The sequence below is a fragment of the Entelurus aequoreus genome, linkage group LG01 (assembly GCF_033978785.1).
Source record: "Entelurus aequoreus isolate RoL-2023_Sb linkage group LG01, RoL_Eaeq_v1.1, whole genome shotgun sequence".
Lineage (NCBI taxonomy): Eukaryota > Metazoa > Chordata > Actinopteri > Syngnathiformes > Syngnathidae > Entelurus > Entelurus aequoreus.
Window position 1 is genome coordinate 18,170,853 of NC_084731.1, and position 24,403 is coordinate 18,195,255.

General features: G+C 37.9%; 1 protein-coding gene across 12 annotated transcripts; it reads right to left on the reverse strand.

The window, feature by feature from the left end:
- Positions 1-5,437: 5,437 nt before the first annotated feature.
- Positions 5,438-19,342, reverse strand: mustn1b (musculoskeletal, embryonic nuclear protein 1b). 12 transcript variants are annotated; one of them, XM_062045001.1, is made up of 8 exons: positions 19,207-19,342; positions 18,888-18,971; positions 18,675-18,746; positions 18,424-18,530; positions 16,692-16,821; positions 10,333-10,481; positions 10,143-10,266; positions 5,438-6,028 (listed from the first exon to the last, which is right to left on the reverse strand). In XM_062045001.1, exons 6-8 carry the CDS (start codon positions 10,339-10,341, stop codon positions 5,916-5,918), a joined length of 246 nt encoding a protein of 81 aa, XP_061900985.1. In that variant the 5' UTR covers positions 10,342-10,481; positions 16,692-16,821; positions 18,424-18,530; positions 18,675-18,746; positions 18,888-18,971; positions 19,207-19,342; the 3' UTR covers positions 5,438-5,915. The 12 variants fall into 12 exon arrangements, 10 of the variants coding, with proteins under 10 accessions (XP_061900985.1, XP_061901002.1, XP_061900993.1 ...); XR_009825912.1 differs by lacking the exons at positions 5,438-6,028; positions 10,143-10,266 and having other exon boundaries at positions 10,339-10,481; positions 16,692-16,861; positions 18,904-18,971; positions 19,207-19,336; XR_009825909.1 differs by lacking the exons at positions 5,438-6,028; positions 10,143-10,266 and having other exon boundaries at positions 10,339-10,481; positions 16,692-16,882; positions 18,904-18,971; positions 19,207-19,336.
- Positions 19,343-24,403: the final 5,061 nt, after the last annotated feature.

Consider the following 24,403-nt stretch of genomic DNA (forward strand, 5'->3'; position numbering starts at 1 on the left):
TCAAGTGGACAGTACCAGAGAAGCAGCAATTAAAGCTGTGATGCATGATTTTTAATCATGTACTGTAGGGTTGTGTTTTAGGACTTTCTAGATTAAGTTATTCTTTTAAAATGTTGGGAAAATGTCCACTGTGGTGGACAACATGTCAAAGTCAAGGTCCAGGGTCATATCAGGCCGCCCACAAGCCTGCAAATAAAACGGGTCAATAAAATACTCTATATCTTTTCTCACTACCGGTAAATGTATTCGTTCTTTTCATTTCGCCAGAAAACAACCCAAATCTTTTACAAAGTAATATTATCCAATCCAACATATTATCATACATTCCAAACTTATCTTTATGTTAAAATAATAAATCTATGATTTTCATGCAAGTTATCAAACAAATTTTACACTGTGAAAATGACAATCTTCTGGCAAATTTAGTCGCCATAATTTTACCGTAAAAACAACAACTGGTACCCTCTTTCCATTTAAAGTATTAGACCTTAAAAACAAAAAACTGAAATTTAACAGTAAAAATCTACCAGCATAGTTGCAAAAAATTTTCTGTAAAAATTTTTTTTTTTTTACAGTTTTTTTTTAACCATTTACAGTAAAAAGCAACAACTACCAGCTCAGTTGCTAGAATGTTACCATAAAAAGACGAGTACCGACTTTTCATTTATAGTGATAGACTGTAAAAACAACTGTAGATTTTACAGTAAGAACTGGTAACTCAGTCGCCAGATTTTTACCGTAAAAAAACTTGTAGCGTTTTTTTTCCGTTTGCGGTAGTAGATCGTAAAAACAAGAACTACCAACTGAGTCGCCATAATTTTACCATAAAAAACTGGTACTGTCTTTCCATTTACAGTAGAAGACCGTAAAAACGACAACCGTAGATTTTACAGCAAAAAAGTGGTCGCTCAGTCAACAGAACTTTCCCGTAAAAAAAACTGGTACCATTTTCCCATTTACAGTGATAGACTGTAAAAACAACAACCGTAGATTTTACAGTAAAAAACTGGTAGCTCAGTCGCCAGATTTTTACCAAAAAAGAAAAAAACTGGTATCGTCTTTCCATTTACAATATTAAACCTTAAAAAAAAAAATACAAAAAAAAATTTGCAGTAAAAATCTACCAGCATAGTTGCAACAATTTTACTGTAAAAAAGTGTAATTTTTTTTCACAGTTTTTTTTAAACATTTACAGTAAAAAAAACAACTACCAGCTCAGTTGCTAGAATGTTACCATAAAAAGACTAGTACCGACTTTTCATTTACAGTGATAGACTGTAAAAACAACAACTGTAGATTTTGCAGTAAAAACTGGTAGTTCAGTCGCCAGATTTTTACCGTACAAAAACTGGTGCCGTCATTTTCCCATTTACAGTGATAGACTGTAAAAACAACAACCATAGATTTTACAGTAAAAACTGGTAGCTCAGTCGCCAGATTTTTACCAAAAAAGAAAAAAACTGATATCGTCTTTCCATTTACAATATTAAACCTTAAAAACAAAAAATAATAATTTTGCAGTAAAAACCTACCAGCATAGTTGCAAAAATTTTACTGTAAATTATTTTGAATTAAAAAAAAAAAAACTTTTACAGTAAAAAAAAAACAGCTCAGTTGCTAGAAGTTTACCATAAAAAGACTAGTACCAACTTTTCATTTAGAGTGATAGACTAAAAACTAAAAACTTAGATTTTACAGTAAAAACTGGTAGCTCAGTCGCCAGATTTTTACCGTAAAAAAATTGGTAAGTTTTTTTTTTCCGTTTGGGGTAATAAACCGTAAAAACAACTGTAAACTTTATAGAAAAGAACTACCAACTGAGTCGACAGAATTTTACTACAAAAAACTGGTAGCGTCTTTCCATTTACAGTAGAAGACCGTAAAAACAACAACCGTAGATTTTACAGCAAAGAAAGTGGTAGCTCTGTCGGCAGAACTTTACCGTAAAATAACAACGATACACCTCAGGTTTCAATGTGGCAAATCACATACTGTTACATTGTGTGCAACGTTCGACATCCTGTAGATCAGTGGTCCCCAACGTTTTTGAAGCTGAGGACCGGTCAACGCTTGAAAATTTGTCCCACGGACCGGGAGGATTTTTTTTTTCCATAAAGAAATACAATCATGTGTGCTTTCGCACTGTATCCCTGCAGACTGTATTGATATATATTGACATACACAATATGTATATATCGTGTTTTTTATGTTGATTTTATTAAAAAAAATTAAAAAAAATAAAAAAATTCTTGCGCGGCCCGGTACCAATCGGGCCACGGCCCGGTACCGGTCCGCGGCCCGATTGGTACCGGTGGTTGGGGACCACTGCTGTAGATGTTTATTTTCTATATGCGTAAACATATGTAGTTGTGTGAATGAATTAACACTAAACCTATTTTATTCATGTAAAATACACAATGGACATTATACTCTTGTTACGTTTATATTTTCAGTCATACAAACCTAAATGAAGGAAGACGTGTAAAAAAAATACAACTGAGGAAGGAAAATAATTCAAAAGAAGGAACATCAATCCCCAACAAAACATCTGGAACTTCTGTTTCTTCATATTGTTAACTAGCTGCACACGCTGGAAACAAGTAGCGAGGGCTGAATAGTGAATTTATTGACAGCGCAGCGTGAAAGCCGATGTGTTTACTCTTTAATTAAGTCAACTAAGTCTCAAAGATATATAACCTGCCAAGTAAATTTCTGAAAAAACATCCACTATTTGTTGTCCGGCCTTTGGACTCTTGAAACTGCGGCCCTCTTCATTCATTTTTATTAACAGAATCTTTTTTTTTTCAAGACAGAATTATTTTCTAGCCAGGACCGCCTATGGTCGTACTTATTGTGATAAATTGTTGTAAAACCTTTGACTGGTGATGTATGGTAAATATTATATTCATACTAGTATGGCACGCTGTTACTCAGCAGTGTGTGCTGGTCCAAGTGTGCATGATGTTTTATGACCCTTTTCCCCAGCCAGGGAATACTGCAGCACTGTTCCCAAAGTTTGTTTATAGTTGAGTTTTATGTAGAGCGTGTTCCTTCACTGCCGGTTATGCAAACATCACTACTTCTGCACCGTTTTCACTTTTAGTCGTTTTTTAGGTTGCAGATGATAGTATGTGTGTTTAGTAAGTAAGACGACGATGTAGGCTCACAGCATAAACAAAGGTTATTAAACACTTATTACTTTAAATTACAGTAAGATTGATCATATTTCATACTGCCTAGATTGTTTATTGTTTATTGAATAGATCCCCATTAGCTGACGCCAAGGTGACTGCTAGTCTTCCTGGGGTCCATATAGGAGCATGCAAAATAAAAATACAAAAGAATACATGCATTACCAAACATAATATAGACCATTCATCTGAGGGGATGTTTTTTTTATAACTTTACTGCAATGGTTTCACCAAATGATATACATTGCATCCAAAAAGCACTCACAGGGCTTCACCTTTTCCAAATTTTACAGCCTTATTGTAAAATTTACTACATTCATTTGTATCCTCAAAATTCTACACACAATACCCCATAATGAAGATGTGATTATTTTTTTTTTTTACATTTTGCATATTTATTAAAAATTTTAAAAAATAAAACTACATGTACGTTTAAGTATTCACAGCATTTGTTGATAGACTTAGACTTCCTTTTATTGTCATTTAAATTTGAACTTTGCAGTACAGATAAGAACAAACTTTTGTTGCATTAGCTCCTGGTAGTGCAGGATAAAAAAGCTATAAGGTGCAGATATAAGTAAATAGATTACTGTACGGATAAATATATTGCACTTTTGCATATGCATCCACGTTTATGGATGTATGTTATGTTGTCTTTATATTCCAGCGAGTTAATCCGTTTTTGGGGGGAATTGAGGGGATTATTTGAATGCGTTCAAGAGTCTTATGGCCTGAACGCATTGCACCTTTGGCAGAAATTACAGTCTCAAGTATTTTTGAATACGATGTACAGAGACATCCAGGACGAAAACCAACGCTTCCCATTAGAGATGTCCGATAATGGCTTTTTTGCCGATATCCCGATATTGTCCAACTCTTAATTACAGATTCCGATATCAACCGATACCAAAATATACAGTCGTGGAATTAACACATTATTATGCCTAATTTTGTTGTGATGCCCCGCTGGATGCATTAAACAATGTAACAAGGTTTTCCAAAATAAATCAATTCAAGTTATGCGATGAGGTGGCGACTTGTCCAGGGTGTACCCCGCCTTCCGCCCGATTGTAGCTGAGATAGGCTCCAGCGCCCCCCGCGACCCCTAAGGGAATAAGCGGTAGAAAATGGATGGATGAATGGAAGTTATGGAAAAAAATGCCAACATGGCACTGCCATATTTATTATTGAAGTCACAAAGTGCATTATTTTCTTTAACATGCCTCAAAACAGCAGCTTGGAATTTGGGACATGCTCTCCCTGAGAGAGCAGGAGGAGGGCGGGGTTGGGGGGTGATTAGGGGGTAGTGTATATTGTAGCGTCCCAGAAGAGTTAGTGCTGCAAGGGGTTCTGGGTATATGTTCTGTTGTGTTACGGTGCGGATGTTCTCCCGAAATGTGTTTGTCATTCTTGTTTGGTGTGGGTTCACAGTGTGGCGCATATTTGTAACAGTGTTAAAGTTGTTTATACCGCCACCCTCAGTGTGACCTGTATGGCTGTTGACCAAGTATGCCTTGCATTCACTTGTGTGTGTGAAAAGCCGTAGATATTATGTGACTGGGCCGGCACGCAAAGGCAGTGCCTTTAAGGTTTTTTGGCGCTCTGTACTTCTCCCTACGTCCGTGTACACAGCGGTGTTTTAAAAAGTCATACATTTTACTTTTTGAAACCGATAATTTCCGATATTACATTTGAAAGCATTTATCAGCCGATAATATCGGCAGTCCAATATTATCAGACATCTCTACTTTCCATCCAACCTGATAGAGCTTGAGAGGGGCTGCAAAGAGGAACGGGCTAAACTGTCCAAATATAGGTGTGCTAACTTGGGGCATCGTATTCAAAAAGACTTGAGGCTGTAATAATTAAGTTGTTGAAGGCTCATCAACAAAGTATTGAGCAAATGCAGTGAATAAATATATACATGTGATTTTTGTTTTATTCTTAAAAAACAAAAAATAACTTTTTGACATCGTCACTATGAGGTATTGTGTGTAGAATTTTGAGGACAACAGTGAATTTATTCCATTTTGGATTATTTTTGTTTTGGCTCAAATTTCCTCATCAACCTCAGTCCTGAACAAAAATATCAAGCATGTTCTTTTTTAATTTGACCCTTTTGAAGACGTTTCGATCAGATAATGTGGTTTAAATGAGTGAAATAAGTCATGTTTTGCAAAAGTATGCTAATTGAAAACTGTGATATCAGTTGATCCAAAGGCCCTCGGAGGATTGAAGAAATATCATTCAATTTTGGTGTTTTTATTGATTGTTATTTGAGAAAAAAAGTACAAAATAAATTAATCCATAATGTTTTTATGCCCTTAGAAAAATTGAAGACTTTTATGTCCTGTTTGGCTTTGGTTTTTGCTGTTCTTGAAAGCAACACAATTGTGTTGGGTTCTGTAAGTGAATCATAATATCGTTAAAAAAAGAGGCATCCATTTACACTGTAAGCAAAGGGGTGGATCATGAGGTTTTAAGTCTTTGTGACATTATTTTGTGAAAAAAAAGAGTAAGAAATATGTGCCAATGTTGGACTCACCAAAGTTGTCACTGTGCAATAATTGTTTTAAGGTCTTGAATCAACAAAGGTTGTGTGTCCACTTAAAGCAAACATTGTGACCTCCACCCACGCTGCATCTGTCCAGGTGAAAAAAAGCTGCACTTTGATAAAAAATAACAGTTGTTTCTCATAGCAATGATGAAAGGTGCAGCGAGGGACTACTTGTTGAACACACTCCCTCCAGGAGCTTTGGCAGGTGGATTGTCCAGGGAGGTCTCAGTCCCGGTCCGTACGCCGCTAAAAACTGATGGGGCCACTTTGCCCATCCGCTCTGCAAAGATGAACAGGAGCAAAAACTTTTTAAGTACAGTGAAGGACACTCCCTTTAATGATATCAGTCAGGGTATGTTTTGGTCATTGGGTTTTCTTTTCATCGATGGGAACTGAAAAAACAAACAAAAACGATTGGTTTATTTAAATTTAATTTAAAAATGAGAAAAATAAATAACTGAAAAACAAAGAGCAGTTAGTTCATTTGAATTTTATTTTTTTATTATTAAAAAAATGATTGTTTTATTTAAATTCCATTAAAAATGCAAACAAAAAAATATTGGTTTGTATGAATTTTATTTTAAAACCCAAAATATGTAATTGTAAAACGAAAAGCAATTGGTTTATTCAGTGTGTTTTTTAAAAATGTTTTAATTTTTCATTTAGTTTATGTAAATTTAATTGAAAATGGAAAACAAATACATGATATATATATATATACATACATATATATATATACACATACATACATATATATATATATATATACACATGTATTATAAAACAAAAAGAAGATTTGAGCTAGACATACAGTATATATTGGAAATGTTTATGTTTTTCTTTTTATCCATTTTTAACTGTGTTACACACACACACACACACACATATATATATATATATATATATATATATATATATATATATATATATATATATATATATATATATATATATATATATATATATATATATATATATATATATATATATATATATATATATATATATATATATATATATAGTTCTGTACTTATTATGATTTGTAGTATTTTTAATATTTTACCTTTCAGTTTTTTTGTACTATTTTCATGCATTTTAACTGTGTTTTATTCATACAATGTTCTGTACTTATTGTGATTTTGATTATTATTTTGAATCTTTTGTTTTAATCTGTACAGCACTGTAGGGCAGTAGTCTGTTTTAAAGTATACATAAATCTATCCTGTACTTATTTTTAAAATAAAAAATGCAATTTAAAAACAACCAAAAAAAACCGATGGTTTTATTTGATTTAGTTTTTTAAGTAAACAATAAAAATACAAGTGAAAAACAACAACAAAAAAAACAGTTTATTTGTATTTCTTTTATTTTTAAATGTCTAAATCTGGTCCGTTTTTTTGTTCCTGCTGACTGATTACTTTAATTGTTGTTATGTTATGTTATGAAATATAATCAGTTAGTTCTTTCTCTTTGACAATGAAAAAAAAGAAGGCTTTAACTTTCAATTGTACTTTTTGTATATCAAAATGAAATCCAAATAAACCAATTCTTTTGTTGGTTTTTTGATTCCCATTCATGAGAGGGAAGTATCAAAGGCCAAGACAAACACTGACGATATCTTATATGAAGCATTGTACTTTCAAGCCTTGGCAGAAGAAAATGAACAGCCTAAATAAAAGAAATGCTCTGCTTTGACATTCATTGACCTGTGTCACACTCCGACACAAATACTGAGTAGGAGTGTGGCGATAACCAACCTGTTGGTGGACAAAGTTAAAAGGTCGTGAAAACAAACAAGTGGTCAGAATGGTCAAACAGGAGGGGAAATCAGTTCCAGGGTTTTTGCAAGTTTCAACAAATCAAACTTAAAGGGGACTTTTTTTAATTCTATATTGCTTATCATCCACAAACTTTACTCGAGACAAGAACACGTCATTCGCTTTTTTTGTGCATTCTAAATAGTAAAAAACGGCTAGTACTAGACGGCTTACATTGTAAATACTGGGTGACATCTATCCCGCCCATAAACCCATCCAAAAAAAACATCCAAAACCAGCCAACTTACAGTAAATGGCATGAACTGCATATTAACCAAGTAGTAGCGACATTGTTGCTAAGAGCGCTAACACAGAGGAACTACTTTTCTAACTTGGCAGCTTGATCACAGATGTAACGTCTCATTGCCTCTGGGTTGCTATAGGTTTGTGGTAGGTGCCTCACACATGTGCAGTAGAAGGTTGTGGCCAAAAGCTGAGAAGTTGGTCAACTTCGAAATTTAACTTAAACCCGAAAACATTGCGAGGAAGACATGGCAAGATGCTATCACCTTTTTTTTTTACCTGATGAGTAAAAATTATGATGAATTCATTATCTAAAATGGGGAAGGCAAGTCCTGTGCTGAAAGATATAAACATCCCATCAGTCAGCATCCCAGTGAGAGCAGAACTTGTACAGTAAGTGCTAGTTTCGTTATGTTCGTAGTTTGTAATTCTTGTTGAGCACTTGGCAATACCAACTTCAGAGTGGGGATGTAACGATATGAAAATATCATATCACGGTTATCGTGACGGAAAATATCACAGTTATCGCTATCCTGGTATAGTGAATGTGCTCAAAAAGTACAGATACAAAAACACTGAAATCTTTAGACCACGTTTTTATTTTTGAATAATTAAAATACATAGACACTGTTAGAAAAATCACTATTTTGCATGTTTTGTCTTTTTAATGCTTCACTGATAGTGTTTTAATCTAACTATTTTATCTGTTTTGACAGCTAAGATGTTATTGTTTCAAATATTGGTTTGTACTGTCGCACTTCAAGATTTATTTAAATGAAAAGTGCATCATAATTTAAATCCATTGTTATTATCTATTATTTCTGGCGAGCGTTGTGGCATCCTACTCTGTTCAGCGGTCCTTGAACGCACCGTAAAAAACACCTCTGTCTCGTTTTTCTCCGAGCATAGAACGATCACTCTGAGTTTATATAAGTTTGGATTGGGGTATTCACTAAAAACAACGCAGAGGTTATATTTAATATATTTGGCTCCACAGTTTGAGCAGTAACACTGTGTTTGAATATATGTCCATAAAACACTGTACTTTAATCAAATTCAGGTGGTTCTCTCTAATGATAAATATGGTTCTAGACCGGCTCCATGTGTGTCAAGTACTTAGAGCAGTGGTTCTCAAACTCGCCAAGTACTACCATAATTAAGAACTAGTAGCGCAGTAGGCCAAATTATTCACTAAAAACAACGCAGAGGTTCTATTTAATATTTTTGGCTACACAGTTTGAACAGTAACACTGTGTTTGAATATATGACCATAAAACACTGTACTTTAATCAAATTCAGGTGGTTCTCTCTAATGATAAGTATGGTTCTAGACCGGCTCCATGTGTGTCAAGTACTTAGAGCAGTGGTTCTCAAACTTGCCAAGTACCACCATATGGACCAAAAATCAAATTAATCTAGTAGCGCAGTAGGCCCAAGTATTCACTAACAACAATTGAGAGGTTATATTTAATATTTTTGGCCACACAGTTTGAACAGTAACACTGTGTTTGACTATATGACCATAAAACACTGTACTTTAATCAAATTCAGGTGGTTCTCTCTAATAATAAATATGGTTCTAGACTGGCTCCATGTGTGCCAAGTTGTTAGAGCAGTGGTTCTCAAACTCGCCAAGTACCACCATAATGACCAAAATTATAATCTAGTAATCTGGCAGCCATGCAGTCAATTAAAGAGACAACCACAGGTAATGACTTGTTCACATAGGTAAAGGCGTGTTTGGACATGTTAGGACTGAAATGGGACAAGCTGGCAAGTGTGACAACAGATGGTTGTCCAAATCTGACGGGGAAAAATGTTGTACTTATAAAGAGGATGCAGGATAAAGTGACAGAAATTGACATTTTTGCATTGTATTATACATCAGGAAGTGTTGTGTAAGACAGTGTTAAACATATAACCATCAAAAGCAATCTGCTTTTGTATGAAGTTAAGTTAGGTTAAATGAAATTATTATTATTATTTATTTTACGGTATATCAAAAATAATTTGAGCCAAATTTAATTGAAATATTCTCGGTGTGGCCCTCCAGCAGTGCTCAGGTTGCTCATGCGGCCCCCGGTAAAAATTAATTGCCCACCCCTGCACTAGATGGAGCTTGCGTACCTCTACCACAGTTTGAAAATCCCTATACTTACTAAGTTGACCAACATGGTGTATACTAAAAAGGAGAGGGCGCGGCCTGATAAAAACATGGCAGCTGTGATGTGGGAATGGAAACACGCTTCTGCCAGTACAAATGTTCCGGTGTGACCAGGTGGCGCGTCACCAACTTCACCGTGAGGGAAACGACGACTAAGACGTGGGACTTACCGCACTCCGCCATGACCTCATAGGTCTTACTCTTGACCTCGCCCTTCAGTCCCAGTTTACTGCGGGCCCCCTTCAGGTCCTCCTCCTTCATCGGGGGACGCTTTTTCTTCTTGACTTCGCCGGGCTGTGAAGGAGGCAGTTTTGTGTTACAGCGCGTGTTGAAATAACACCACCTTTGAAATGACTTCACCTGTGACATGTCGCTCCGAGTCCTGTATGGTTCTTGCTGCTGCGCCCTGGGATTGTGTCTTCTGCTCGCCTTGACTGGATGGTTGTATTTATAGTCCTGGTCTTGGACTCAGGGAGTCAAGCCCCCCCCTCGCTTCGGTCCATCAGTGCCTGTTGTCAGCGAGTATTATTAGATGTGATGTGAGGGACGGAGCAGCTGGAAAGAGTCTCCGGTCTGCTGGGATGAGCTCACGAGGCCAAACTGCTGCAACTATGTACAGCAGTTGTGTTTGTCCAAGGGACACTAAGATGAATCTTAAAATACATTTAAAAATAAATAAGATGAATGGTTACAATTATATTACACTCACTACCTGGCACTTCAAATATTGGGAATAAAAATAATGAAAAGCACATTCTACACATTTTGGGCATAGATTAAGTATTAAATTACTACTTTTTTCCCACGCTTTACAACAGTGTGGCTAATTTCACGGCCATAATGTTTTTTGTAGAGGTGTCCGATAGTGGCTTTTTTGCCGATATCCGATATTCTCCAACTCTTAATTACCGATTCCGATATCAACCGATACCGATATATACAGTCGTGGAATGAACACATTATTATGCCTAATTTTGTTGTGATGCCCCGCTGGACGCATTAAACAATGTAACAAGGTTTTCCAAAATAAATCAACTCAAGTTATGAAAAAAAAATGCCAACATGGCACTGCCATATTTATTATTGAAGTCACAAAGTGCATTATTTTTTTTTTAACATGCCTCAAAACAGCAGCTTGGAATTTGGGACATGCTCTCCCTGAGAGAGCATGAGAAGGATGAGGTATGGGGTGTTGGGGGGGGGGGGGGGGGGGGTTGGGGTAGCGGGGGGTGTATATTGTAGCGTCCTGGAAGAGTTAGTGCTGCAAGGGGTTCTGGGTATTTGTTCTGTTGTGTTTATGTTGTGTTACGGTGCGGATGTTCTCCCGAAATGTGTTTGTCATTCTTGTTTGGTGTGGGTTCACAGTGTGTCGGATATTTGTAACAGTGTTAAAGTTGTTTATACGGCTACCCTCAGTGTGACCTGTATGGCTCTTGACCAAGTATGCATTGCATTTGTTACACGGCTCGAAAGATGGGCCAACTCTTTCGTTGTGCGACACATTTATTTTTCAGGATCAAGCTGCAAAACTATTTAGACAGCGTTACAACCGGAGCTGGATGCATCTGCTTTTTTTCATATCATGTACTGACAGACTTCTTCTACAAAATACAATGTCTGGAGTTGAACAATTTTACCAATATTCCAAAAAAAAATTATATATATATATATATATATATATATATATATATATATATATATATATATATATATATATATATATATACACAAAAACCCTTTTTACTGTTTTTATCTACCTTTGAATCATGTTTTTAATCACTGTTTAATAATCTATGGATTGTATTTATCTCTTATGTCATTTTATCATTACTTGTACTCAACCCTACTGTTCAATGTACGACTGTAAATCTACTGCCTTAGCACACACTAACTGTAGTTCAGCTTTGACACACATATCTTTCTTTCTTTTAGTTTATTTCGAACATGAACACACTTACAGTGTAATACATCACACAATTTCGTATAATTTCACTTTACATCATGTCCGAAAAGAAGTAGGAAGAAGCAAAGCTTACTGAATCCTACCCCTTTCCCACTTCAGAGCGTTTACAAATATATAGAATCATTCACTGACCTTTTTATATAATAAAATAACATCTGTGAATTAGTATACACAACAGTTTTGTAATATGTAATTAATTAATTCAGTCATTATTAACATACTGAGATGAAGAATATCTTACTTTCAATAAGGTTGAAAGTATTTCTCATAATTATTCTTCTTTGTACTTTGTAAGCACTATTATTTTGAACAACCTCTCAAACTGGATCATATCAGTACAATGTTTAACTTCTTTACTTAATCCATTCCATAATGTAATTCCACATACAAATATGCTAAAGGTTCTAAGTGTTGTACGTGCATACAAATGTTTTAAATTAGATTTTCCTCTAAGGTTATATTTCTCCTCTTTAGTTGAGAAGAATTGTTGTACATTATTTGGTAGCAGGTTATAGTTTGCTTTGTACATCATTTTAGCTGTTTGCAATTTTACCAAATCAGAGAACTTTAACATTTTTGACTCAATAAATAAAGGGTTTGTATGTTCTCTATATCCAACATTATGTATTATTCTAACTGATCTTTTTTGTAACACGGTTAGCGAATGTAGCGCACATTTGTAGTTATTTCCCCATATTTCTGCACAATAACTCAGATATGGTAACACTAGCGAGCAGTAGAGAATATAAAGTGATTTTTGGCCCAGGACGTATTTTGCTTTATTCATTATTGACATGTTTTTTGCCACCTTATGTTGTATGTTTTGTATATGAGATTTCCACACTGCAAAAACTGAAATCTAAGTAAGATGAAATATCTCAATAAGGGTGATATTTGCTTATTTTCTGTCTAATAAGAAAATTCTTCTCACTAAGCAGATTTTATGTTAGAGTGTTTCACTTGTTTTAAGGGTTTTGGTCCTAAATGATCTCAGTAAGATATTACAGCTTGTTGCTGAGATTTGATGACCTACATATTGAGTAAAACATGCTTGAAACTAGAATATCAACTGTTGCAAAGCTGTGTCATCAACACTCACAAGCATACAACTACTTTTTTAAAGTAATAATTTCTTATTTCAAGCATGAAAAAAAATCATGATTTTGGCACAATTGTGTCTCATAATTAAAACAGATGACAGCCAAATGGACTTTGCAGTTTTATTTTCAATGAAACAATAGAAAATACGCACTCATATAGTAGTACAGTTGGCACAGTACAGTAAACTGACAGTTAATATTTTAACATTTAACATTTCAAACTATTTTGAACAGAAATAGTTCATGCACATTCAGATAAATTCCTCAAAATTACAATTAAAAAAAATGTTGGCCGGGGGCCGGGCTGTATATATATGCGCACTAATTGACTGAAAGAGCACGCACTTGGCGTGATGATGTCATGTTATCGATGAAAAAATGCATTTTTAGACAACATGATTTGCCTGAGCGGCTAGGAGACCCCGAGAGTAACAAGCGGTTGCCTTGTTGCCTTCCATTAAGAACAATAAATTAATTTTTAGTATAAGTTTGCTGGTTTCAAGAAATGTAATGCCGAGCGCATATCATTATGTCAAGATAATGGCACTAGCATTTACTTCTTTTAAGAATATTTTCCAACATATTGAGCAAAAGGTCTCTTTTTTTCTACCAAGAAAAGTGCACTTGTTATTAGTGAGAATATACTTATTTTAAGGTATATTTGGGTTCATTGAGGTTAGCTAATTTTACTTGTTTTGGAAAGTCTTGTCAAGCCAAATTTTCTTGTTCTATTGGCAGATAATTTTGCTTAGTTCAAATAAAATACCCCTCATTTTTGTATTTTTTTTCTTGTTTTTGAACACTGACTTTTTGCAGTGCAGTTCATTTAATCATCTATTAATACTCCCAAAAATCTTGTTTCTTTTACCCTTTCAATGTGTACTCGGTCTATTTGTATTTGTGTATGATGCTCTTTTCTACTTTTACCAAAGGTATCTGGTGTGCTTATGATCAATACAACACTCAAAAGTTCGTTTAGAATGTCCTTGTAACATAAATGGCATTTAACACCCTATTTTCAAGTATCTCTGAGGATTTATGTCGTGAATTTACTCTTAAAACTAAAGGTAACTGTATTTTGCTTCGTCACCGTGGTTACTGTCGGACCAACGTCCGCCATCTTAGAAAATAACCCTGAATGTGACTCAGTTTTTAACTCATAAAATTAACAAAACAGACCTTAGCTTAACATTGCTTACTGTAAAAGGTACATAATAAATTATACTACTGCTTGTATGTGTTATATGCAAACCAGCTTACCTGCAAAACAATTAACACAGCGTTACAACCGGAGCTTGATGCATCATGCTTTTTTCATTTCAGGTACTGACAGACTTCTTCTACAGCGCCAGCTACTGATACCAACGGCACCAAGCGCCCTCTGCTGGTGTAACTAAATATCGCATGCTGCATAGAAATACATAGAAAACCTTGACATCACAAAAACATGAGTCTATAAACAGCAGAGGTGGGACCAAGTCATTGCTTTGCAAGTCACAAGTAAGTCTCAAGTCTTTGCCCTCAAGTCCCGAGTCAAGACAGGCAAGTCCCGAGTCAAGTCCAAAGTCAAGACTGGAAAGTCTCAAGTCAAGTCACAAGTCCTGCATTTTGAGTTTCGAGTCCTTTCAAGTCCTTTTAACCACAGACTAATATTTTTACACAGATTGTGTATGCTTTTAAAACGCTGTATTTATTTATTAAAACAAGTGCATTTGAAATTGCAAGAAAAAAAATAGTGCTGACATTGCAATTCATAACAGCACTATTAACAGTAATTTTAATAATTTAAACAATTTTAAACATTTAACTCATTTCTTTACAGAATAAACACATTTGCAAAAACAAACATTAACATACTATTGGTTGTATTTTATGAAAATAATATTACCACAGAGTTGAGAAGGAGCAAAGATCTTCAATATTTGTATGTGAAAATCACAAATAAATCTTCTGGGGGAGGATGACGCCCCTACAGGGGTTTGGTTTACAAACTTTCAGCCCCACCTAAAACAAAATTCACCAGCCGCCACTGATTATGATGCATTCTCATTTTAGGCAAAATATAAGACAATACTTTCTTAACAGTATAATTGTAACCAGGAATAAGTCTTCAAGTAACAATATTCAAATACTAACATTGTTGGGTAAAACAGCATTTGGTTTTATTCTGAATGTAGTGAAACAAATTGGTGGTTTTAGCTGATATAAAGACTTTCAGGTGTTTATATATGTTTAAGTATTTGGCAGACGCTTTTATCCAAAGCGACATACATAAAAAATACATACATAACAATCACTGTAAACATTATCATTTAAGGGAAGAATGTAATACAAAATATCAATACAAAGTGTCAAGACAGAATAAACTCTCTGCTGCTGCAGCAACAGAGATACAGTCTATAGGTCCCTAGGATATATAGATATCTAATGTATTCATACATTGTTTATGTAGGATACACGCATGTATATATAACCTAATCATATTGTTTCTTCAATTTAAAAATAGCTTACCGTTTTTTCCCCCTTCTCTGGGATTATATTCCCAGTTTTGATCTCGGACGTCTGGTCACTTATAGCGTATAAGAATATTATACTACTGTTAAGCAAACTATGAATAATAAAACTTGCCAAAACATGTGTCCGTTATCATAGCTACACGTATGACAAAAAAACGCGTGAAAATCAGTGGTATTCAGTGAGGTAAAATGAATTAAATGCGCTGACAGTTCATTGCTCCTGACAAATGAATTGCACTGAGAGGAGCGGATCACCACTCCAAGATGGCGGCCCCGCGTCTCGTCTGCGCCAGTAGGCAGTAGCGCTCGATGCTGCGTACCCTTAAAACATGTCTATGGTTATAACGTTAGCAGTGAGTTTACAGCCTCACTGATTTAACTACACAGCAAATAAAATTCATGTTACTTAGCCAATAAACGTTATCTTACATTCAAAACTTACCCTTCTTTGGGCAACTTCAAATGTCGAACGAAGTTGGAAGTTGTTGAGTCTCCGTCTGTAATATTCGAACTGCGTGATTTGCATACGCAATTCGTTTTTTGTTGACCAAGTCGTAGTTTTTATACCCGAACGAAACCAACTTTGGCATAATTGTTTCTCTCTGCCGCATTGTTTGAAAACTCTTGTTCGGTGGTTGTCCTGCAATTTGATTGGATGAATGCTGTGTGATGAAAACAACGTATAACTAATTTGATTGGCTGTTGTACTGACAGCACACCAGCTGACAGGCAGCACACACGCTGATAGACAGACAGACACGTACAAAATGAAAGATACGGCGCGCTCCCAAATAACTTTTTAAGCTTTGGGTTTTGGGGAAAGTAGCAAGTCATGTCAAGTCAAAAGGCTCAAGTCCAAGTGAAGTCACAAGTCATTGATGTTAAAGTCTAAGTCGAGTTGCAAGTCTCTTTACATTTTGTCAAGTCGAGTCTAAAGTCATCAAATTCATGACTCGAGTCTGACTCGAGTCCAAGTCATGTGACTCGAGTCCACACCTCTGATAAACAGTCACTTGTGAGGCCAATGACACAGCAGCTGTATTAGTCATGTTTCTTTTCTTAAAGTGACATACACGTTGAGGCATGGAGGGACACACTATCACTTCTTTTGAAAAAGTCAAACAGGGGGTCCGGACTCACTTGCTTGTGATGCATCACCCACTGGGGGAGGCAGCGACCTCTCACTTCCTGCCCTCCTGTTGGCGACAATGAACACCTGAAACTGCACCTGAGACGCCGGTGGGAGCTTTCTGTCCAGTCGGGATGTTTGCTGTGGGGATCATACCACGGTCATCTCCAGCAAAAAAATGCTGCATGCAGCACATTGTGGACTTGTAAGAATGAAGAAGATAGCAGGGGGGTTATTTTGTACAAAATACAAGCTACCAAACCTGGAACAATCCACCATTAGCGCCTCACTATTCATAGAAATTTGTAGCAATAACCTCCTGTTGGCTGTGGTCTAGTGGTATACTTCTGCACTTTACATGAAGCAGCTAAAATACTGTAACTTGACCGCCTACTCATTTGTAACTCGCATATTGTCTATGTATTGTACTCGCATTCTAAATTGCTTATCATTACGTAATTTCAATTTTGTTGTGTATTTTTACCATGTGTCATTTTAATTGTGGATGGTAAATGCGCCATGAAAGGACTACAGATGGAAATTAGCTTGGTGCTAAATCTTTTTTAATGTAACTGAACAGTGTCTTTCTAATAAACAAATACAAATAAACCTCCTGTGATAGTGTTTCTTCACCTGGCTCCTCTGTACTCTGCCATGCATTCATGTGTGTGTTTGTTTGTGACTGGGGGTAGGTGGGTCATGGGGGCATTGTTTTTATGTCTGTAAAGCACTTGGTGTTGTATTTATTTTAAAGGGGAACATTTTGGGGAATTTTGCCTGTGGTTCACAATCATTATGAGAGACAAGAAGACAAAAGGTTTTTTTCTTCTTAGCATTGTTGCTGTGGAAACTGTCTGTCCTCACAGCATCAGAGTTAAAAAACCCACCTGAGTTTTGCACGGCTAGATACTGGGGTTACATTCTCGTGCTTTTCACCCTTCAAGCCAGTGCCGGCCCAAGCCTCCATGGGGCCCTAAGCAACATTTGATTTTGGGGCCCTCTATTTCTGCCAATAATATTGATTGTTGATCATTCACACACCTGCTATAAACTCATTGCGGCTCTGGCAGTGTTGTTTACATTATCCTATTGTCAGCCTGGCATGTCTTTACAAATGACATGTCATTTATAAAGATATGGGGGTGGCCCAGTTAAGAACATAAATAATACCAATGAATGAACGAATGATCTCCAATATGGTTCCGAATCTTAAAATGTAGAAAACATTCAGCTACAAGAGTGGCCTGGGGTTGAACAGTCCAAGTGATAAAGCTTTTTATTTACAGTAAAAGTGTCATCTTTTCTCATCAGTCTTGTACATATTAGTCTTTAATTACTAGTTTATATTTTTAGTAAATTGTTCATATTTAATGTTTACTTTGTACGAAGAGAGCTGAAGTTAAATTCATCAATAGTTTTCCCCTTTGAAAGACGCAAGGCAAATTCCTTCCATTTCACCATGTTGCTACAATGATCTTCACTGTTTTCATGCTGTTTCAGCATTGCACCTATGTTGACCCAATCCCGCTGTCCCTCGGCTGCCAGTTTTAAGGACTTTTTGGAAAATAATTTGCAGCAAAAGCAATAGACTGCATCTTTACTTCTTGAATAAGTCAGCCAGCTACGCTTGACTTTTTCCCCATTGACTAGCTGTCTGTAGGTATAATGATAATGAAAACTTCGGCCATCATGCCGTTTGGGGAATGAAAAGTTCTCCTTAATAGACAGTGGTCCTCTGATCACCTGCTCAGTCCTGTCTGAATCTGAGAGGAAAGAAGGCCACTCAGCTGGGTCAACTGGCGGAGCTGATGATGGTCCATGGTGTGAAGGGGACGTTGTGGTGGAAGTTGCTGAGGAAGTGACCAAAGAAAGACAATGACTAAAAAAGAAGGACCTATAAGGTCATTAAATTGCACTGTTGGACAAAATTATTAATCTCAGAATGTTCTGCAGTACAATGAGCAATTATAAAGGGTGTTTTGCAGTTAACTTACTAGATAAATCAGCTGTGGTTTCAGACATGGAGGGGACAGTGGGCACAGAGGATGGAGGTGTGTGAGAGAGCACTGTAGAGGATGGATGAAATACATACATACATATAGGCACACATATTAATGAGATACTTTGACTATATTCATTTCCCTTCAGGTGTAATGTTTATACTAAGAAATTAAATGTATACTGTATGTTGACAGTCTTTTCCTCACCTGATTCATCACTCACAGTTGAGCCTGAGGATGTGGACTGGCTCTGGGCTGATTCTGTGCCTCCAAAGTATTTTAACAATGCTCCTGGGGAAGTTTCACATAACTTATGAGTTGATGTAAAAAATAATGTTTATTTTACTCACATAAATTACCGTGCTCTGCTACAAACAATTTGTGCAAACAACATATCTCACTAGTAACCTGATGCTAAAAACATATTGCTAGCACCGCGCTAGCTAGCTAACGTCACCTAGCTAAAGCTAATTACAGCTACAAATCTCTTTGATAAACTTTGTATTACCAAGTCATGCGAACATACCTTTATCATGGCATTTTTTCTCCTCTTCCACTTTCTTCTTCTTCCTTTTTTCTGCACCTGAAGGATATGTCCTTTTTTGTGACATTGTTTTGCCTCTATCTGCGCTTTTGATGCCCAGTGCGCACTGGCATTGCACGGCAGGCGGCAAACGTCACAGGTGCAGCAGAGGCAGCTTAAATGTACATTTAATGAGAGGCAGGAAGAATCACTAGGCCAGGGGTCGGCAACCCAAAATGTTGAAAGAGCCATATTGGACCAAAAATACAAAAACAAATCTGTCTGGAGCCGCAAAAAATTAAAAGCCATATTACATACAGATAGTGTACGTGTCATGAGATATAAATTGAATTAAGATGACTTAAAGGAAACTAAATGACCTCAAATATACCTACAAATGAGGCATAATGCTGCAATATGTACATATAGCTAGCCTAAATAGCATGTTAGCATCGATTAGCTTGCAGTCATGCAGTGACCAAATATGTCTGATTAGCACTCCACACAAGTCAATAACATCAACAAAACTCACCTTTGTGCCTTCACGCACAACGTTAAAAGTTTGGTGGACAAAATGAGACAGAAAAAGAAGTGGCATAAAACACGTCCTAGAAAGTCGGAGAAAGTTATACTTGTAAACAAACTACGGTGAGTTCAAGGACCGCCAAAATTAGTAGGACAAGACGGCGCTCGCCAAATACTCGAATCAGTGAAGCATGTTTAATATAAACAGTGTGATTTACAACAATTAGGGAGGTTTGTGTCATCTTTGTCCTCCTACAGAAACCATACTAAAACAAAAACTTTTTTTTTTCCCTCATCTTTTTCCATTTTTCATACATTTTTAAAAAAGCTCCTGAGAGCCACTAGGGCGGCGCTAAAGAGCCGCATGCGGCTCTAGAGCCGCGGGTTGCCGACCCCTGCACTAGGCCTAGATCAGCAGCAGCACTCTGTTGACCTAAAATTGTGTTTTTGTACAATAATATATCTTTGATCATTTAGAAATCATCAGTCAGACTCGTACATGCAAAAAATTAAAAATAAGAATTTTTGTTAATTGCTTTTGGGGGCCCCCTGGTGGCCGCGGGGCCCTAAGCAAGCGCTTAGTACGCTTATGCCTTGGGCCGGCTCTGCTTCAAGCGGCTAACGAGCGGCATCTTGCCCATATTCCAAATGTCAGCTGTTTTACAGCACAGTTTGCATTCAGCATCTCATAGGTCTTTTGCAAGGCACAATTTGTATTTTTCTTAAAAAGCTGTGTATTGTAGAAACTGCACTTAACTAGCATTTTTTTTAGCCTTACACATACTAGACTTACATTTCCCACAGCACCAAAATATCAAAGTAAGCCTTCATTGAACATCAAGTGAGAATTCTTTCTCATTGTTGACATGTCATACTTCTGATACAATGCTGCCATCTGCTGGCCTTAGGTAGTTAAATACATTACACCATTAGGTGTATTTTGTACCTCTCAACTGGCTTACTGAAAAAAAAAAGGCTTATCGACTACTACCAGTCCAAAATAGTCGGAATCCCTCACCCACTTCCATTCAGTGTAAAAACATTCTGGTCACAGGAGGTGACCAGAATGTTATTTGTTGGAGGCTAAATTGCAGAGTCCAACTAATAAAAGGGAGTTAAAAACATTCGGGTTATAATTTGTGCCATTTGTTGACAACTGAATGGGATGCTTACGCTAGGAATTCAGAGTATTTTGGACTGGTAGTAGTCGATCCACAGCGATCGTTCTGCCACACAATACCTCAATGCTAACAAGGGGAATTTACACTTCGACTGTCGTTGGCTTTGATAGTTAGGATTGCTCATTTGCATCGAAACAGTTGTTTTTCTCACTACGATAGGGCGAAACCATCCTTGCCCAGGCCCGCCCTCCAGGTATTTGGTGTATTTTTGTTGATATTTCATCAAAAAAATCGCAGAAATTTTATTTTGATCCGAAAATTTATGCTTAAAAACGCAGATGTCCGCTTTTTTTGAGGACATTTCTCAAGCCTGTTGTTATGCTTCAATTTTCAAACAAAACATTTAGTTATAAGGGTCCCCGCTGTTGGTTGGCAAAGTATATTGAACATACATTGAAACTTGTAAGACCTGCCCAAAACATTTGGTCTTACTCGCTAGCTTATAGCTAAATATAATAATAATAATAATAATACCTGGGAGCCAGTGGAGGTCATGAAGGACAGGTGTGATGTGCTCTCTGGAGCGGGTTCCGGTGAGCAGGCGGGCAGCGGAGTTCTGGACATATTGCAGTTTATTGAGGGTGTACGAAAGCCTATTGTGTGCCTTTAACCAGTTTTGTAATGTTCCTATGCATTTAGGTTGATAGGTCAATCTGTGACGTCATTTCCCCTTTAAAGCACGTCTTTGTCAGAATAGCCGGTTTCAATCAGTGGTGGCAGCCAGCCTTGTGTGCGTTGACGACTAAATACCACACACACACACACACACACACACACACACACACACACACACACACACACACACACACACACACACACACACACAAAACCATACACATTTAAATCAACAATAAAGATGATTAAAGGATTCTCTGGCCGGAATCTGTCCATCGTGTCCCAACTCTAAAAGAACTACTATCCCTTCCTTACATTGGTCCTTCGAGCCGGATAGAGTTCCACCATCAGACACTATGGAGTCATCACCTGCTGATCACCAGCCCTCTGTCAGGCCAAAGAGAGACATTCGACTACCACAGCATTTGGCCCCTTACGATGTCACCCTCCTTCCCTCTCAACTGCCTGCTGCCCAAATCTCCTCACTACCAGTAGGACAACACGGTGAAGCAAGGCCAACCAGAGCTAGGAGTGCGTCAGAGTACCAGTCATCTGCTTCTTCACGTCGATCCTCTCGGCGATCGCATGGGCTTCAACTGCTCCAAAATATTCCGGATGTTCAAACAGCTGCCCTAGAGGAGCGAATTAAAGGTTTGGAGCTTGCTGACCTACAGCAAGAAATAGAGGAGGAAAGGAAAGCTGACTTGGAGGCTAAGAGATTGGATGCACAAGCTAAAGAAGGACAACGACTACAAGAGGATGCTCACCTTGCCAAGGAGAATATGGCAAGGGAAATGGAACGGCGCAGACGCTTAAAGAAACTGGAGAAAGACTTACACATTGCCCGTATTGTCAAGTCTTTCCTGTCGGAGTCTGAAGATGATGCAATGTCAACAACGTCAGCTCCGCCCGCTACTGACATGCTTCAGCTCCCATCAATAACTCCAATGAAATCCGCTGCCGCTATCCCGATTACACAGCCATTGACAACGATTCCCATTCCTGTGCAAGGTGCACAAACTTGTGTCCCGACTTTAGTAGCCCCCACTACAACTCCTGCATCTGTGTCTTTCACAAGTCAACATATGACAGTCATTCCCACATCTAGTTATGCATCAACAATGACACATGCAGCCGCAGTGCCACAAACCATGCAAACTTCTGTACCACAACCACCAGTTCCAGCTGGTGCACCTCCTCCTGCTGGGCAGTATGTTCAATACACATTACCATCTGCTACTCCAGCCCCGGCAGCACCACCCTGGTCCTACCCGGGCATCGAGACGCTGATCGCTACTTCCTATGGCATTCCCAAACCAGTACTTCCAAGGTTTGAGAGTGGCCGGGAAAGTGATTTCGCCCTACTCAAGATGGCGTTAGAGAACTTGATGAATAGTCATCCTCACCTGAGCGAGCAATATAAATATCAAGTTCTACTGAATCAGCTCAAACTCCCTAACGCTCTGCAGTTAGCCAAGTCATTCATGTATGACCCAAACCCGTACACGGCTGCGCTAGGGGCTCTACAAGACAAATATGGCCAGCCTAGACAACTAGTACAGAGTGAACTAGGAGCTATCCTGAACTCACCAGCCATCAGAGTGGGGGATGCAGAAGCTTTCGACACCTTCGCTCTCTCAGTTCAGACCTTAGTTGGTATGCTGCGGACTTTAGAGGGACCCCTTGGATGCGAGCTCAAATGTGGTTCTCACGTTGACCGCCTCATAAGTAAAATGCCTCCTGCTCACCGAGACGGATTTATGGAATACTGTCTTTGTCGAGGCATTCTACAGCCAGGTAGCAACCAAACTTACACCCTGCCCGACCTGGCATCCTGGCTTCAAGTTAAAGCTCAAGCTAAGCGCCTCGCCAGCCGAGTCACTCACCTCTACAACCCGGGGCCTCCTCCTGCCAAGAGGGATTATAATAGTCCATGGCCCAAACAAAGGACAGCATCAATTCTCTTATGTTCTGGTGAAACTGGTAGCAGCCAGAGCACCAATCTGACAAAGTCAAAACCCTTTAAACCTAGTCCTTATTGTCCATTTTGCAACAGTAAGGAACATTACCTCAACTCATGCCTGGACTTCAAGAAACTGAATACCAGTGAGATCAATAAGTGGATCCAAGAAGGTAACATGTTGGAAGTGCGGTCGTGGCCACAAAGCTGCAGCATGTACGCTTAAACGCCCTTGTAAATTATGCAAAGAGACGCACCTCACAGTACTGCATGACACGATCCAAGAGTCATCTCAACAAGTCCTGATGATGAGTAACCAAAAACCCACAGTCTACCTGGAACAGCCTCAAAGCCCTCAAAGAGTTTTGCTGAAAGTTGTTAAAGTGCTCCTACAAAATGGAGACCGCACTCTAGAGACATTTGCTGTGCTCGATGATGGTTCTGAGAGAACACTCATCCTCCCCTATGCAGTAGAGCAACTACAACTTGCTAAGCATCCTGAAACCCTTCACCTGAGAACTGTTCAACAAGAAGTGAAAGTGCTCAATGGTTCGTCAGTCAGCCTTCACGTCTCCCCCATCTTCAAGCCAAGCAAGAAGTATTGGATTAAAAATGCCTTCACAGCTGAGAATCTGAGCCTATCTCAGCACACATATCCAGTAGCGGCCCTCCAAAAACGCTACGAGCACCTCAAAGACCTTCCTTTGCTGCCTATCCATCGAGCGCAACCGCTACTCCTCATAGGTTCTGATATGTCCCAGCTTCTTGCTCCTACAGAGCCGGTGCGAGCAGGCCCATCTGGCGGCCCCATAGCAGTCTGTACCAACCTAGGCTGGTCCCTACAAGGTCCGTCTGTGATTTATGCATCTTCCCATCAGCCTTCCTGTCTGCACGTTACCACTGAATCCCCATATACCGA